Source organism: Bombina bombina, chromosome 4, assembly GCF_027579735.1.
Source record: "Bombina bombina isolate aBomBom1 chromosome 4, aBomBom1.pri, whole genome shotgun sequence".
Lineage (NCBI taxonomy): Eukaryota > Metazoa > Chordata > Amphibia > Anura > Bombinatoridae > Bombina > Bombina bombina.
Genome location: NC_069502.1, coordinates 867527570 through 867545600, shown reverse-complemented (window position 1 = coordinate 867545600; position 18031 = coordinate 867527570). Strand labels below are relative to the sequence as shown.

The 18031-nt window shown below is 38.2% G+C and overlaps 1 protein-coding gene across 1 annotated transcript in view; it reads left to right on the top strand.

Annotated features, from left to right (window-relative positions):
* LOC128657352 (gastrula zinc finger protein XlCGF48.2) overlaps window positions 1–10973 on the top strand; it is a 292924-nt gene extending 281951 nt beyond the window's left edge. Inside the window, exon 10 of the mRNA XM_053711666.1 lies at window positions 8686–10973. Coding sequence (XP_053567641.1) covers window positions 8686–9788 — 1103 coding nt within the window. The 3' untranslated portion in view covers window positions 9789–10973. The remainder of the gene's footprint in view (window positions 1–8685) is intronic.
* Window positions 10974–18031: the final 7058 nt, after the last annotated feature.

Below are 18031 nucleotides of genomic sequence, written 5' to 3'. Positions count from 1 at the left end.
GCCGCCAGCAGGGAGGTGTGAATCAACCCGATCAGGTTGATTTCCAGCGATTCCTGTCCGCCTGCTCAGAGCAGGCGGACAGGGTTATAGAGCAGCGGTCTTTACGTAGCTTGACTGTTTTTAACTTTTGTTGGATCATCTCATATGACTATATAGAAGTGGATGGTCATTACCCATTTCTTGATTTGATCCAATCGAGTAATTTTGTTTGTCATAGTATACATGTTTAATAAAGTGTTATATTTTTTAATCAATTTATTATTGGCTTCTCATCTAAACAAGAAACTACCCAGGTACCTGTCTAGGGATCCTCAGGCGGAAGCAGTGGATGCGTTGGCAGTTCCTTGGTGTTACCTACCTGCTTATATCTTCCCGCCTCTGGTTCGTTTTCCAAGAGTGATTTCCAAGATCATCATGGAACAATCGTTTGTGTTGCTGGTAGCTCCAGCATGGCCTCACAGGTGTTGGTAAGCGGATCTTGTTCAGATGTCCAGTTGCCAACCCTGGCCACTTCAATTAAGGCCAGATCTTGTCTCAAGGTCCGTTTTTCCATCAGGATCTCAAATCATTAAATTTGAAGGTATGGAAATTGAACGCCTAGAGGTTTCTCGGACTCGGTGATTAATACTATGTTACAGGCTCGTAAATCTGTTTCTAGGAAGATTTATTATCGAGTTTGGAAGACTTATATTTCATGGTGTTCTCATAAATTCTCCTGGCATTCTTTTAGAATTCCTAGAATTTTACAGTTTTTTCAGGATGGTTTGGATAAGGGTTTGTCTGCAAGTTCCTTGAAGGGACAAATCTCTGCTTTTTCTGTCTTATTTCACAGAGAGATCGCTAAGCTTCCTGATATTCACTGTTTTGACAGGCTTTGGTCCATATCAAGCCTGTTATTAAATCAATCTCTCCTCCTTGGAGTCTTAATTTGGTTTTGACGGCTTTACAGGCTCCTCCGTTTGAGCCTATGCATTCTTTGGACATTAAACTACTTTCTTGGAAAGTGTTGTTCCTTTTGGCCACCTCTTCTGCTAGAAGAGTTTCCCATATATCTTCTCTTTCTTGTGAATCTCCTTTTTTGATTTTCCATCAGGATAAGGCAGTTTTGCGGACTTCATTTAAATTTCTACCTAAGGTTGTGAATTCTAACAACATTAATAAAGAAATTGTTGTCCCTTCTTTGTGTCCTAATCCTAAGAATTCTTTGGAGAGATCCTTACATTCTTTGGATGTGGTAAGAGCTTTGAAATATTGCATTGAAGCTACTAAAGATTTCAGGAAGACTTCTAGTCTATTTATCTTTTCTGGTTCTAGGAAAGGTCAGAAGGCTTCTGCAATTTCCTTGGCATCTTGGTTAAAGCTTTTGATTCTCAAGGCTTATTTGGAGTCAGGTCAGGCTCCGCCTCAGAGAATTACAGCTCATTCTACTAGATCAGTCTCCACTTCGTGGGCTTTTAAGAATGAAGCTTCAGTTGATCAGATTTGCAAAGCAGCAACTTGGTCTTCTTTGCATACATTTACTAAATTCTACCGATTTGATGTATTTGCTTCTTCGGAAGCAGTTTTTGGTAGAAAAGTTCTTCAGGCAGCTGTTTCAGTTTGATTCTTCTGCTTATGTTTAAGTTTTTTTTCTTTTCATTATGAAAATAAATTTATAATTTGGGTTGTGGATTAATTTTTTAAGCGGAAAATGGCGGTTTATTATTTTATCCCTCCCTCTCTAGTGACTCTTGTGTGGAGTTCCACATCTTGGGTATTGCTATCCCATACGTCACTAGCTCATGGACTCTTGCCAATTACATGAAAGAAAACATAATTTATGTAAGAACTTACCTGATAAATTAATTTCTTTCATATTGGCAAGAGTCCATGAGAACCACCCTTTTTATGGTTATGATTTTTTGTATAAAGCACAATTATTTCCAAATTCCTTTGTTGACGCTATTTACTCTTTTCTTTATCACCCCACTACTTGGCTATTCGTTAGACTGAATTGTGTGTGTGTGTGTGTGTGTGTGTGTGTGGTGTGAGGGGTGTATTTATAGGCATTTTGAGGTTTGGGAAACTTTGCCCCTTCTGGTAGGATTGTATATCCCATACGTCACTAGCTCATGGACTCTTGCCAATATGAAAGAAATTAATTTATCAGGCAAGTTCTTACATAAATTATGTTTTCCTTCCTAAGATAGGGAGAGTCCACGGCTTCATTCCTTACTGTTGGGAAATACCTGGCCACCAGGAGGAGGCAAAGACACCCCAGACAGATGCTTAAATATCCCTCCCACTTCTTCAAGACCCCAGTCACGTTAGGAGGTGGCAGAGAAGTGGCATAAGATTTGGAGAGTCCTGAAAAAGGGTATCTGCCCTTCGAGATAGGACTGGAGTTTTCAACCTCACAGTGAGAGTATTGATGAAAGTTAGAGTCTGGAGATGCAGAGAAAGTTTTTCTGGGAAACCATCCAGACTACTGGTAACAGCTCCTAAGTAATCGGTGTTGACGAGTTTCACTGCCTGCTTTCTCTCACTCAAGTCCATGTCAGGAGCGTTGCTATAAGACTGTCACACTTAAGAGGCTGTGTTCTGTTCCACAGCATGGATCCTGGAGGTTAGATTGTTTCAATTTTTACACATAGAACACTATAACCGGTTCACAGTGTGGCTCCTTTATACCTTGATAGGATCCAGGCTTAATATTCTCTGAAGGGGGTTTATTGAACAGTTGGGGTTAATTAATCATTTTATTCATTATTGTGTGATTTTTTTTTTTTCCTGGGCTGATAGACTGTGTGTTTTTGGCTGGAACAAACAGGTTTCACTTTTTAAGTTTTACTTTCGTTTTTGCTCCCATTACTTGCTGTACTTGTAATATCAGGTCTATGTTAAGGTCTATGTTAATTTCCTCCATTCCGGCTAAGACTTGAACCTGAAGAGAGCGTTTCCTCTGTTAACTGTCTGGGTCTAGGAGGTGGTGAGTGCCCCAGCCATTGGAAGTATAAAGGTGCAGTTTTCTATAATAAAAACATTTTTATTTGTGTCCTTCTGTGGGTATAACCTGAGCTATGGAGGACTCTGACATGTTATTGTAAGGAGGCCATGGTTTTTCCGCCCACTCAATTATGTTCCACATGCCTTAACACAGTTCTAAAGTCTAAGAAGGGAGACAAGCCTGCTAAGGCTCTTAGTAACTCTGAGCCATCTACCTCTCAGGACTTGGCGTCCCGTGAGATTACTACCCTTGCTACATTATCTACTCCACATGCAGTTCCCTGTAGCACATCTAATCCTCCATCCGGAGGTGGCCTTCTTCCTGCAGACTTTGCCGCGCAGTTACAAACGGTGGTGTCTGCAGCCCTCAGTGCATTACATCGCTCTAACAAACGCAAGAGAAAGGTTAAACATAGCTCTCCTGACCCGGAGTCATCATAATATTTATCTGATTTAGCTATTATGTCCCAGTTATCCGATGATGAGTTAACTTCTGTAGCTTCAGATGGTGAATTTTCTGGGTCGGAGTCCTTAGCGTCTAAGGAACCATCCTTTAGATTTAAAATTGAGCACTTGTGTTTTTTATTAAAGGAGGTTCTGTCTACGTTAGAGGTTCCAGAGGCCGTGCTGCCTGAAGAACCTATGATACCTAAATTAGACAGAGTTTACGAAGACAGGAAAGTTCCTTTGACTTTTCATGTGCCGGTTAAGATGGCGAACATTATTAAGAACGAATGGGAAAGAATTGGTTCTTCCTTTTCCCTCTTGTCTACTTTTAAAAAGTTGTTCCCGGTCCTGAACTCTCAACTGGATTTGTGGGGCTCCATTCCTAAGGTGGATGGTGCTATCTCTATGCTTGCTAAACGTACTACTATACCTCTTGAGGATAGTTCTTCTTTCAGAAAGCCGATGGATAAGAAAATGGAAACCTTTCTGATAAAGATGTTTCAACAAGGGCGGAGCTAGCCAGCAAGCTGAGAGGAACTTCTTAGCTGGAGCTCCTGAGAAAAAGCATAGAAATAGATATTTTTAACTAAGTTCTGGCAACAAGAAAACCGAATTTCCAGCCTTATGTGCTCCTGAATGCACCTAGGAAGCAGTTGGGCAATTTTCAGCTGTTTGTTTGCAGATTTTGGGCGGACCAGTCTCCAGGACCAGGCTGAAACTAATATAGTCCGGGGATGCGGCCTATACCGGGCCGGATGGTTTTCAGCAAAGAAATAAAAACATCAGAAGCCAGCTACCTGCCATCCGACCAGCTAGGAGACCTCAAGTAGACCCGAGGAAGGGCCACAGTGAGCTCTCAAAACCTAAAACAGGGTGCTCTGTTGTCGCGACTAGATTGTGCTGGGGCCTTTTGAGATCCGAGAGGATTATGGAGGATCACCGCACGGCTATCCTAGCCCTTTTTGATAATTACGGCCGCTGGCTGATGAGCCGACTTGACCGACTTATAGAGGTCAGTAGAACTCATGGTCCGGACCGAGCTGAAGGCGGGCGGCTTGAGCGAGTGGCTATGGCCCTGGAACCATACGAAACAGTCACTCTGGAGGCTTTCGCCAGACACCCTCCCACAGAATCCGCCTCCCACCTAGACGCTACCCCGGCCCATGTCAGGAATAGGTACCCACCGAGTGTAGTTGCCCGAGAAAGTGCGGCTGACCCTCCGAAGCAACAGGCGACATGTGACTGCCTGACAAAAGTAATGGCTGCGAGGGCCTTTGAGGGAGAGGCTCTAGAGACACTGAGTGGCCGGCCTGGACCTGTGTTTGCTAAGGAAGTAGCGATTGTGGCAGTAAAATGGCTTACCAGTGGATATCTTGTCTCACACTGCTCCGGTGCTCAGCAGAGCCTCTGCATCTCTGAGCCTCTATATGTACAGGCTATCCAAGATCACAAGGACCGCTGTGAGGCCATACCTCAACAGAACAGGACTGAGTTTTGGAAGGGGGGAACAATGAAGGAGAGAGCCCGGCTGCATTTACTGAGGAAGCTAGAGGTCAATACCCTGCTGGACCTGAGGCCCTGCACTGATTATGGCCCGTGGCAGCTAGCTACATTACAAGAGACTCCTTTTGTGGTAACACACTGTGTGAAAGCTGGTGTGGGCTGAATGTCTATACTGAAACTGTGGGTTTGTGTTGTGGGTCATTTCTGCAGCTAACGCCAAGTCCCGACAAGACAACTTTGCCCTGTAATTGCAGTTCTATATGAGGATCGGGAGGTCCGCACTTGCTGTCTTGCCGTTGCGATCATCTTGCTTTATGACCCCAACAATCCTAGTGTATTTTAGTTTAGTGGAAATGTGAGACCTTTTATTCTAATTGCCTACCTTGGCCTAAGCATGTAATTGTTATGTCTTCCTCCTAGTTAGAGAATTATTGCTATCTACCTCAAGATCTCTTTTTGTTAATTATTATAAGACAGAGTAATATTTCAAGTACCCTTAGAGCTCTAGGAAACAGGAGAATATATCAGCATGATACGCTACTATGGGCTTATTGGTGGTTATGTGGGGATGTCTACCATTCTATAATCGTAAGCTTTCCACACATAGAAATGACTAACTTTGGTGCAGGTAGTTTCCTATGAGTTAACTTCAAGTGATTATGATATGTTTAGTTCATATTATTGATATCTCTCTATTTTGCGGCACACACTGATCTAGGAACCCTCATCTAGCTAAGCGCATAGTTTTCTTTGGGACTAGCCCCACAGCGTATATATTTATGCAGAGGGACCACTAATAGCGCTCAGCCCTTGCTTAGGGTGTACTTGTGAGCTTTATTTTTATTGAGTGGTCCTACAGCTCAGTTAATGAGTATGATATCAATCTACTTTATGAATATATGGTGTAATTAATTAAAAGCTTAGTTTCTCATTACTTATAGTAAATAAAATTCACACAGCTTACTCTATACTCTAGTCTGGGGAACTAGATTCAGTGACCTACCAGTCGTACATATTACCTGTGTGCTATTTCCTATCCTGAGTTATAGGTATATTATTTAGTTAAAATGATTTTTTGGTAGATCGATTTGGCCTTTAACACGAAGACCTGTGAGTCTCACTTTCCCTTTCCCCTTGTGTTCAGTTTTAAATAATGTTAAGTTGTTACATTAGTATTCTATGTTCCTCAAAGCAGTTAGACCATGTTAGCTATAGCATAGCCCCCACATAGGCTTGAAGCAATCACTTACGCAGACACTAAAACTTATATAGCCTTCTATGTGTTTCGTATTTCTATGTTTACTCCGGGGTTGTTTGCCTTGCTAGATATGAAAATTGACAACTGAAGGCTATGCTATTCCCAGCATGCCCTCCGCCCCCCCACCATTCTTATGCGGTTAGGGTTGAATCCTTTCCTCCGCATAAATTTTTGACAGAGTATAGTAGTCTCTGTCCAACCCGCAGTGTCATGCTCCAGTCTTTCCCTGCATTTCTGTAGCATGGCTCTCGGGGTTCCAATACAGGAAACTCAAGTTCATTTACGATTTCCTGCTTCTCTGAAGTGTACCCATGATAATAGTTTTAGCAACGTTTATGCTCCTTTAACTGCTTAGTGTTACTGGTTTATTTGGATTCAAATAATAATTGTGGATTGTTTTGCACCTCACCTGTAACAACTGTTGATCCATAGAGTTACATTGGTGCCCTCTTTATACTTCACTGTTTTGGTATAGTGTGTTCATTCCATAATCTGTATTTATCTGACTTATACTGCAGCTGCAATTTTCACTATTATCTCCATCAACATGTCCTCAACTGCTTTATTCAATTTCTGGGCCCTCGATTGGTCCTGTTTGTCTGAGGACTAAGCGAACCTATAAGATTGAAAAACTGAGGTGCCCAAAATGCCATGTCATGTCAGTATAACGTATGTTGTGAAGTGTAACCTGTTGATGAGACTGTTGTATTTATACTATTTTAACCTCAATAAAATAAAAATTAAAAATAAAAATAAAGATGTTTCAACAAATGGGATTTTTGTTTCAACCGGCGGGTGCAGCTCTCATTGATGTGGGGTCTCCCCTCGAAGATATTCAAGACAGAATTAAAGTTATGAGAATTGCTAATTCTTTTATATGTGTTGCGAACATGCAAATTATTCGCCTAAATGCAAAGGCCTCTGGCTTTGCAGTCCTAGCCCGCCGGGCGCTCTGGTAGAAGTCATATCCGTAGACCAAGACTTCAAAGTCCAGACTCCTTTCTCTTCCCTTCAAGGGAAAGATTTTATTTGGTCCAGGCCTGAACTCCATTATTTCTACGGTTACCGGAGGCAAGGGAGATCAGAACAAGTCTAAGGGACGACAATCTTCTAATTTTTGTTCCTTTCGTTCTGACAAATCCCAATCCTCCTCCAAGCCCGAGCAACCCAAGAGTACTTGGAAGTCGGCTCCTGGGGCTCCTCCTTGGAGCCTAAATCTTGTTCTTCGGGTTTTGCAACAGGTTCCGTTTGAGCCTCTACATTCCGTTGACATTAAATTGTTATATTGGAAGGTTCTCTTTTTATTGGCTATTGCCTCTGCGCGCAGATATTCTGAGATCTCTGCTTTGCAATGTGAGCCCTCTTATCAGATAAGGCAGTTTTACGTGCTAAATTAGTTTTTTTTTTTTTTCCCTAAGGCGTAACATCAATCAGGAGATTGTGGTTTCTTCCTTGTGTCCTAATCCTTCTTTATCGAAGAAACACTTCACAATTTGGATGTGGTTCGCGCCTTGAAGTTCTATCTTCAGGCTACTAAGGAGCTTAGACAATCTTCCTCTTTGTTGTCTATTCGGGGAAGCATAAGGTGCAGAAGGCTACTTTGACTTCCCTATCTTTTTGGTTAAGGAGTGTCATCCGCTTAGCATACAAGACAGCGGCACATCGTCCTTCTGAGAGGATAACGGCTCATTCCACTAGAGAAGTGGCTTCCTCTTGGGCCTTTAAGAATGAGGCCTCTATGGATTAGATTTGTAAGGCAGCTACCTGGTCCTCCTTACATACTTTTTTCAAAATTTTACAAGTTTTGATGTTTTTGCTTTGGCTGAAGCAGCTTTCGGGAGAAACGTTTTGCAGGGTGTGGTGCCCTCAGAATAGGGTCTGCCTCTTCCTTTTTGTTCCCTCCCATTTTTCATTCAGGTTCCTCTGGAGCTTGGGTATAGTTTTCCCAACAGTAAGGAATGAAGCCGTGGACTCTCCCTATCTTAGGAAGGAAAACATAATTTATGCTTACCAGACAGATTCCTTTCCTTCCGGATAGGGAGAGTCCACAGCCCACGCCCGTTTTTTTCTTGTCTATGGGCGGTCTATTTATTTTATTCTGGAACTATTTATACCCTAATATTTCTCCTACTTTTCCTTGTTCCCTCAGCAGAATGACTGGGGTAATGAGGAAGTGGGAGGGATATTTAAGCCTTTGGCTGGGGTGTCTTTGCCTTCTCCTGGTGGCCACGTGTTGTATTTCCCAACAGTAAGGAATGAAACCGTGGACTCTCCCTATCCGGAAGGAAAGGAATTTATCTAGGAAGCATAAATTATGGTGGGTTTTTTGGACTTGACTGTCCCTTTAACTTGGAGCTAGGGAAAGTTTGTATGGGCCACAGCCAGTCCCCATACCTATGTAGTAGGCACTAATTCAGAACTGTTAAATTGTTCTCAAGATAAATTAAGTATGTAATTAATAAATAACATTCTAACCATTTTGTTATCAACAGGTGACTTAACAAACTGCATTAACCTTAGTTATGGTCAGAGTGCTGATGCTTCTTTCAATCTTCTTCAAAATCAAAGACCTGCGGGACATTTATGTTTTGAATGTGGAAAAAGTTTTACTAGGAAATCACATCTTTATACACACTTGAAAATTCATACAGGAGAAAATCCATTTTCCTGTCATATATGTGGGAAATGTTTTAACCGTAAAGGAAATCTTGTTGCACATCAGAACATTCATACAGGAGGATTTTTATGTTCTGTATGTGGAAAATCTTTTAACCGGAAATCATATCTTATTGGTCATCAGAAAATTCATATAGGAGAGAAAGAATTGTCATGTTCTGAGTGTGGGAAATGTTTTATTCAGAAATCAGATCTTTATAAACATTTGAAAATTCATACAGGCGAAAAGCCATTTTCCTGTCCTATATGTGGCAAATGTTTTAACCGTAAAGAAACTCTTGTTGCTCATAACAAAATTCATACAGGAGAAAAAGAATTTCCATGTTCTGAATGTGGTAAATATTTTCGCAAGAAATCACATCTTTATAGACATCTGAAAACTCATACAGGAGAAAATCAATTTTCCTGTCAAATATGTGGGAAATGTTTTAACCGTAAAAGAAATTTTGTTGCACATCAAAAAATGCATACAGGATTCTCCTGTTCTGAATGTGGGAAATGTTTTTCTCAGAATGCAAGGCTTATTACACATCAGAAAATTCATACAAAGGAGAAAGCATTTTCATGTTCTGACTGTGGGAAGTGTTTTACTCGGAAACCATATCTTATTCAGCATCAGAAAATTCATTCAGGAGTAAAAGCATTTTCATGTTTTGAATGTGGAAAACAGTTTATCCAGAAATCACAACTTGTTACTCATCAGAAAATTCATACAGGAGAAAAAGCATTTTCATGTTCAGAATGTGGGAAATGTTTTACTCTGAAATCACATCTTATTGTCCATCAGAAAAGACATACAGGGGAGAAAGAATTTTCATGTCATAACTGTGGGAAATGTTTTCGTCAGAAATCAACTCTTATGAAACATCAGAAACTTCATATTAAAGGAAATCAAGAAAATCAGAGCTTAATCTCTTAAAAGGACATGAATGAAACCCCCAAATTATCGTTCATGATTTCTAACAGTGCATACAATTTCAAACAAGTTTCCAATTTACTTATTATCCATTTTGCTTCATTTTCTTGATATCCTTTATTGAAGTAGCAAAAATGCACAACTGGGAGCTAGCTGAACACTTTAGTAAGACAATGACCAGATGTATACATGTGTGGCCACGAATCAGCATCTAGCTCCCAACTCTTGAGCCTACATAGGATACAAAGAGAATTAAGCAAACTATGTAACATAAGTAAATTGGAAAGTTGTTTAAAATTGTATGCTCTCTCATAGGTTTTCAAACCTCCTTAGACCTCCCTAACAGGTCATATTTTCAGGATTACCTTGGGTGAGAGCAGGTAATAACTAACCATTTTTACTAATAAGCTGATTATATACACTTATGCTCCAGTTCAGATAACCTGAAAATCTGGCCTGTTATGGACAAGTTTAAAAATCCCTGCTCTATGTGAATCATGAATGAAAAAAATAAATATGTGGGTTTTAATGTCCCTTTAAGTACAAAGAGACATGTAGTTGTCACCCACACCTTCTGCTGATGATTGCATCATGTCATCTTCTGGAGGCATACGTTTGGAGCTATTTGAGGTCCCTTATGCACCTCAAGCAGTTACCTGGTGGCCCAGTGTATTTTTTTATCCCCAGGGGGGATCCAGGCTCCCTATATATGTTTGAACAGCCAAGTGATGACCTGCCAGGAATAAAATGTGCATTTATTAGAGTAGATGATCATGGGAGCGAAACCCTTTGTGAAGATCAGTTTTTTTTTTCTTTTATTGTCTTGAAGAATAATAAAAACATTGCAAATGTGCAGTCCCATTACATATCAAATAAATAATAAAGACAATTACATCCTTTTTATAGTTTATACATAGGAATACCTCAACATTTTTTAACCATTTACCCCAAACATTAAATTAATACAAGAAGGAAAGAGAAAAAAAAGGGTGGGAATTCCTCTCTCGCTCTTCCCTTGTTTCTCCCGTTCTATCATGATGTTATACATACAGCCAATCTCCTCTTAGGTTTGCTTCCAAAATGTAATTGTAGCCTCTTAATGGATAAATAATCTGTTTTTGAGTTTTTTCATCCAGTAACTTTATGAATGATTTCCATTTATTAAAACATTTCTTATTATATTCCGAACTTAATTGAATTATAGTCAGTTTCATTAAATAACAGATTTAATCATTTCTTTTTCAATTTCAGTAAATTTGTGTTCCTTTTGGGATTTCCAGTATTTCAATATAATTCTCCTACCAAGGAGAATGGCGGTATTGATCAAGGTGGCTAGTTCCTTAAACTCAGCTAAGTTTGTCAAAAATAAAATGTGACATAGAGTAAAATGTAGGTTTTTTTTTTTTTGTTTTTTTTATGTTGTAGCCCTAAAAGCAATTTCCCCCCCAAAACGTTGCACAACAGGACTTGCCCACATATAATGTGTCAAGTCTGCTTTAAAAAAAAATTGTACTTCACACAAGAAATTTTGACAATGTCTGTGACATAATGAAAGGAGTAATATATGCTTGATAAAAAATTGTAAGTGTTGTTCTCTAACAGACTCGGCTGTCGTGGCCTTACACAATCTAGAGTAGCTCTTTAAAGGGATAGTCTAGTCAAAATTAAACTTTTTTAATTCAGCTAGAGCATAATTTATTTTATTGTTATTATAAATTATATATATTTTATTTGCATTAAATAGTTAAAGAAAATGTGGTTCAAACTAAAGCTAGAAAGAAATCAAGATATTTAATTGATAATTGAGTTGCTCACTGACTAATAGACACTACTGCCACAAACCTGACCAAAATTACCTTTATTTTTCACAGAATTATCTTCCCTTTTTTATATTTAGATATATACTGTATGTATCTTTATTTTCACCACATATAAACAGACGGAAACATCATTACTGTAGGCAAACATACTTTCATTCAAGAGGATAGTGGTTGAAACAACCACTAGAAAGCATACACAAAATAGCACTCCTTACCATAAATACACTAAAGATTTAACCCAATATGCCCCCTGGTAGGATGAACACAACAGAAAAATTGTGGACAAGTTATTAAATGAGGTGGAAGCGAACCATTGTATGTGATTTTATTTATATTACATTTGTTCTACTACATAAATGAAGTGAAAATAATTCAGAGTAAATGGGAAACAATTGGAAATAAAAACAAATCTTTAATGAAATTATAAATGGGAAAAGGAATTAAAAGAGGAGGAAATGGCAAGTCCGAGCACAATATTAAGAAAGTTAAGTAGCAAATCGCTAGATGTCAGTGAGTAGCCACTACTGGATATGTACACTAGTGATCAGGGCACATCTAATAGTAGGTAATTATAATAAACCTATATATGTGTTAATAACAATTTTAACGTAATACAATCTTCTCACTGTATCACTTGGCACCAGTCACTCTAATTCACATGTATTAGCATTATCATCTACATATAAAATTTAAATTATTTTTTTAGTTTGCATTTTTTATTAATATATTTTCCCATACTAAGCACAAACACAATATGAATAATCACTTATAATCACAGTCCATGAATATTCAGGATAACCTTAAGAACATAGAACAGCCTAATTCAATAGTGGTATGTATTTTTCTGTTGTGACATTCTTATCAATATTGAGAGACAAAATACGATAGCAAACCCATTCCTTTAAATGTTATATTATTTGAAGTGATTAATGACTTGCAAAAAAAAAACTAAAACAACTTATTATTTAAGTACTATCTTTATTAAAGAAAAGTCATCAGGCACAAAGATGCCTAGAGTACTGCTACTGTAACCTAGCAATTTATTGTGTTGCTAAATAATTACAACTGTTTCCAGTACAGAGAGATCAATACATTAAAGGGACACTAAACCCATTTTTTCATGATTCAGAAAGAGCATGCAATTTTAAGCAACTTTCTATTTTACTCCTATTATCAATTTTTCTTTGTTCTCTTGTTATCTTTATTTGAAAAAAGGCATCTAAGCTAAGGAGCCAGCCATTTTTTTGTTCAGACCCTGGACAGCACTTGTTTAATGGTGGGTGCATTTAGCCACCAATCAGCAAGCACAACCCAAGTTGTGAATCGAAATGGGCCAGTTTCTAAACTTACATTCATGCTTTTCAAATAAAGATAGCAAGAGAATGAAGAACATTTGATAATAGGAGTAAATTAGAAAGTTGCATAAAATTGCATGCTCTACCTGAATCATGAAAGAAAAAAAAATTGGGTTCAGTGTCCCTTTAATTTCTTCAATAGTTGTATAGCCTACCTGGCAATATTGTTGCAGTCTTATTCTATTTGCATGTTCTATTGCTCACTGCAAACTTGAGGGATATGAATAAAGGTAGCTATCCTATTTAGCTCCTCACTAGTATTTTTGATTGCGGTTCAGTCAAGTGTATCTTGACTAATTTGGTTTCAAAAAATCATAACATGCATATTGTTGAAAATATACAGTCGAATCTGTAGCATCACAGAAAAATTGAAATATGTGTAAAAGAAACTTAACCTCTCATTTTTTTTCTTTTCTTTAAAACATTCTGAAGATATATATCTTATTTTCTAACAAACCAAAAGTCAAAGGGTGCTTCATTAATATCCAAAAAAAGGTATGAAAAATAAACATTAAACTGAGGTTCCCTATAATAAAGAACAGTCAGAAAAATAAGTTAAAAACATATAGGAGCCTCTCAAGCTTTGAGTATGTAATTAGAATGTATTATCAGAAGCATGTAACAGACAAATAAGAAGTTAAATATAGTATATGTAATGGGATATGATATATGCAGTATTTTGCAAGGGAAACTGTGTTAAGCACTCTGGACACACTCATATGTGCACGAGTGTAACATATGGGGAAGGGAGGATGGAGGCAGGAGACCAGCCACCCATCAATACATAAAGAAAGAAAAACAATCTTTCCTAGTGCCTTGTAACAAAAGGGGTGCTGTAAGTTTGGTACATTATATATGTTTAGATACTGGAGATTAAGGGGTGGTAATCAAGGTGGAAATGACCTGTAAGTAAATTGGGAGACCAAGACTATTCTTAAGATAGCATAATATATTATAAGGTGGTTTATATTGGTTCCAAACCAGAATGAGATTGTAGCAACACTATACCAAAAAAAGATAAGGCTCAGTGGTACACATCAACCTCTGTGGAGGTAAAATACATAAAGACAGTGCTTCTATTATATGGAGAGTGCATTTGTATCCTTAGATATAGGAAGATAAAGTTAGTTTCTTCTCTCTTAGTCTAGCCCTGCTGATTGGGCATGGGTCCTATACCCAGCAACAGGTGACTGTTTCAATCAGAGGAGATTCTCCACAAAAGGAAGGAACAAACCTCACAAAAGCAAATTTACAAATTATTAGAAATAGTAAAGCTCAAAACATGGGGTCATACCTAATAGGCACTTTTCTCTAAATTACCAGTCCAAAAATATAAGATTAGGTGTACTTTCTTAGGAAGGATGTCTTCATCTCAGGGGAATAATGCTATTTTATATGGTACACATTGAAATGCCAAAAGTAGAAATCTACAACATTAACTTGTTTCTAATAAAGCTATTAAGCTATTTAACTTCTATGAAATACAGAAAAAAATATTAGCCTCTAAATTACAATGGAGAATCAAACAGATCCGTGAGGAACCGTTATATGTAATTTGGCTTGCTATCTTATGTAGCTCTAGAACAGTCAGTTTGGGCATCCATTCAAAAAAGAAAAATGTACACTATACTCATTAAAAAGTCCAGTATGAGGAAAATTCTCTGTTCTCTCCTGGTGAACCATGTTGCCACCAAACACATAGCATAAATAGGAACGCGTTGATTCGTATCCCATGCCTTTCCTCCATAACTTTGCCGCAGGCTTGGGGTATAATCTTTCATCAGATGCCTTGAAAATCTTGTACCAGGTTGGTTAAAGTAGTGTTTTTAAGGAATATTTTCCTGAGTCTTTGGCATGTGGAACGAGGTCTGTGCAGTGGGGTAGATGTTCAGAGGTATGCCGTTAGTCCGTTTAGGACAAAAAGTCTCATATTCAGATTTCTTAGAAGCAGATGTATGCAGGATATTTGTAACCATCTCAGCAGGTTGGTCTAAGGAACAGCTCTCCACTTCATCCCCTGAACAATCATTCTGGATGCTTGTATTCTTTGTAGCTTTATGCATGCCTGAGTGGCCTACTCCAGCATAGCATTGTGCTGGCATGGTCCTCGCTAATTGCTCAGTTCCAGGGATCTCTTCCCTAACAAGTTCATGTTCGGCTCCCCTTGAAAAGCAAAGAGCAATGTGTGTTCCAATCTGTCACAGTGCTCGTTGAAGATACGGAGCAATTCTGTTTCCCAGTTAGTCATCATCTACACAATCGTGCTGGAGAAGGGAAAAAAAATGGCGCCTTGTCTCCTTCCCCACTGCGTATCTTGCAAGTTTCTGCAGATAAGTGCTACACTGCTGGCAGGCGAGAAAAAGCCTTTAGCTGTCTGCTTGATAAGACTCCAGCTGTCACAATATCACTAGGTATTGGCATAGGTGGCAAAAGTGGGCTAAAATTGCAGATACTAAGAAGATTTAGCAAGAGCTACTGTTTCATGCGACCGCTCCCATGCCCGGCTGGCTCTGCCCCCTGAACCTTTGTTTTTAAACACCTAATTTTTGATTCAATAAAGATTATTATTTTTATTTTTTAGTCCATCAAATCAAGTGTATATGTTATTAACCATATGTGCAATAAGGCCAGTGATCTGTTACCACCTATCACACTTATAGGTATAACTATTATTATATAATATACCATAGGGTCTATATTGATTCACATACAAATCCTCATGTCCCAATGTGGGTACACTTATATTAAATGTCAAATACCCCTAAAGATGACATGGATTGTCATAGATACATTGGAAGTATTAAAATCAAAGTACAAATAGATGTGTTACTTCCAGGACCACACAGATTTTATAGAATAGGACGTAACTCTCCTTGGGATATGGGGAGAAAGAAATTCCTCCAACAACGAATATAATCTTAAATAAATATGGCTTGTAAAGTCATGTGGTAGATAGGAAATATATCAATATTATCTCATTATATAGGTTTGGAAAGACCAAATGCTATAGATACCGGAGAGAGCGCAAAAAAAGTGAATCACAGCGCACCCCCCAAGCAAGCTCTAGCAGTTAGGCTTGACTTGATAAAAATATCAGCATTTATTCCCCACGATTAATTATTAGGCATATATTGTGCCCCACAACTAAAACCATAGGTGTTGTATTCAATTGCCAGATATAGCCAGCAGCTAGATGTAGTAATGCTATAGTTGTCACAAGGATAAGTCTTAATAACGTCTCTAATCGTAAAGTAGTTCCCAGGAACACAGTATTATAATAGATAAAAAAGTTGCTTCTCTTGCAAAGAAAAGGGGGAATAATTCCCCAAATAGTGCTTAATTAAATATTTTATACTAGACTAGCTTCAAAAAAGGTTGTGGGATGTTTGGAGTGTGTATTGTGTTGTACACTATGAATCGAGTCAGTAATGGACACAGGGAACAGTGTTGTGAGTATCCCACAATATATCACAATTCCGCTCCTTTGCTTGTAAATAGTTTTATATAGCACATTACGTTCCATCAAAATATTTTACCATGTGTCCATCATTTATATATACCCCACTTGTTACCCACAAGGATTTAAAGCTAAAGTGCCGATAACGGCCAACAACGATTATTTGATCTATTATTTAAATTTTAAGCATGCAGAGAAGCAGAGCGAACGCCTGACGCGCGTTTTGCCTACTGCTTTCTCAAAGGCTTTGACAAAGCAATAGGCGAAACGCGTGTCAGGCGTTTTCTCTGCATGCTTAAAATTTAAATAGATCAAATAATTGTTTTTTTTGGTTTGCTTAATTTTTCCTGTAATATTTCCAGATGTAAACCTCTAATAAAAATAATAAATAGAAAAAAAATAAAAAATTAGTCCATTATATATGATAAACATTTAATCTCTTTTAGGTAAATACATTAACCCTTTAGTGTCTATTCTGATTTTTGGGTAACTATGAATTTTTAACTTATTCAAATATAGTACATTTCTCTTGTTAAGTGTATCCAGTCCACGGATCATCCATTACTTGTGGGATATTCTCCTTCCCAACAGGAAGTTGCAAGAGGATCACCCACAGCAGAGCTGCTATATAGCTCCTCCCCTCACTGCCATATCCAGTCATTCTCTTGCAACTCTCAACAAAGATGGACGTAGTAAGAGGAGAGTGGTGTATTATAGTTAGTTTCTTAACTTCAATCAAAAGTTTGTTATTTTTAAATGGTACCGGAGTGTACTGTTTTATCAAAGGCAGCATTAGAAGAAGAATCTGCCTGTGATTTCTATGATCTTAGCAGAAGTAATTAAGATCCATTGCTGTTCTCACAGGAGGAGTGAGGTAACTTCAGAGGGGGAATGGCGTGCAGGTTTTCCTGCAAAAAAGGTATGTGCAGTTAACATATTTCTAGGGATGGAATTTGCTAGAAAAATGCTGCTGATACCGGATTAATGTAAGTTAAGCCTAAATGCAGTGATTTAATAGCGACTGGTATCAGGCTTATTAACAGAGATACATACTCTTATACAAGTGTAATATAAAACGTTTGCTGGCATGTTAATCGTTTTTATATGTGTTTGGTGACAAAACTTATTGGGGCCTAGTTTTTTCTCCACATGGCTGGCTTGATTTTTGCCTAGAAACAGTTTCCTGAGGCTTTCCACTGTTGTAATATGAGTGGGAGGGGCCTATTTTAGAGCTTTTCTGTGTAGCTAAAATTACAGAGACACTCAGCTTCCTTCTGCATGATACAGGACATCTCTGAAGGGCTCAAAAGGCTTCAAAAGTCGTGTTTGAGGAGGGTAATTTATTATTCCGTTTTTGGTATTAAGGGGTTAATCATCCATTTGCAAGTGGGTGCAATGCTCTGCTAACTTGTTACATACACTATAAAAATTTCGTTAGTCTAACTGCCTTTTTTCACTGTTATTTCAAATTTTGCCAAAATTTGTTTCTCTTAAAGGCACAGTAACGTTTTTTATATTGCTTGTTAACTTGGTTTAAAGTGTTTTCCAAGCTTGCTAGTCTCATTGCTAGTCTGTACAAACATGTCTGAAACAGAGGAAACTACTTGTTCATTA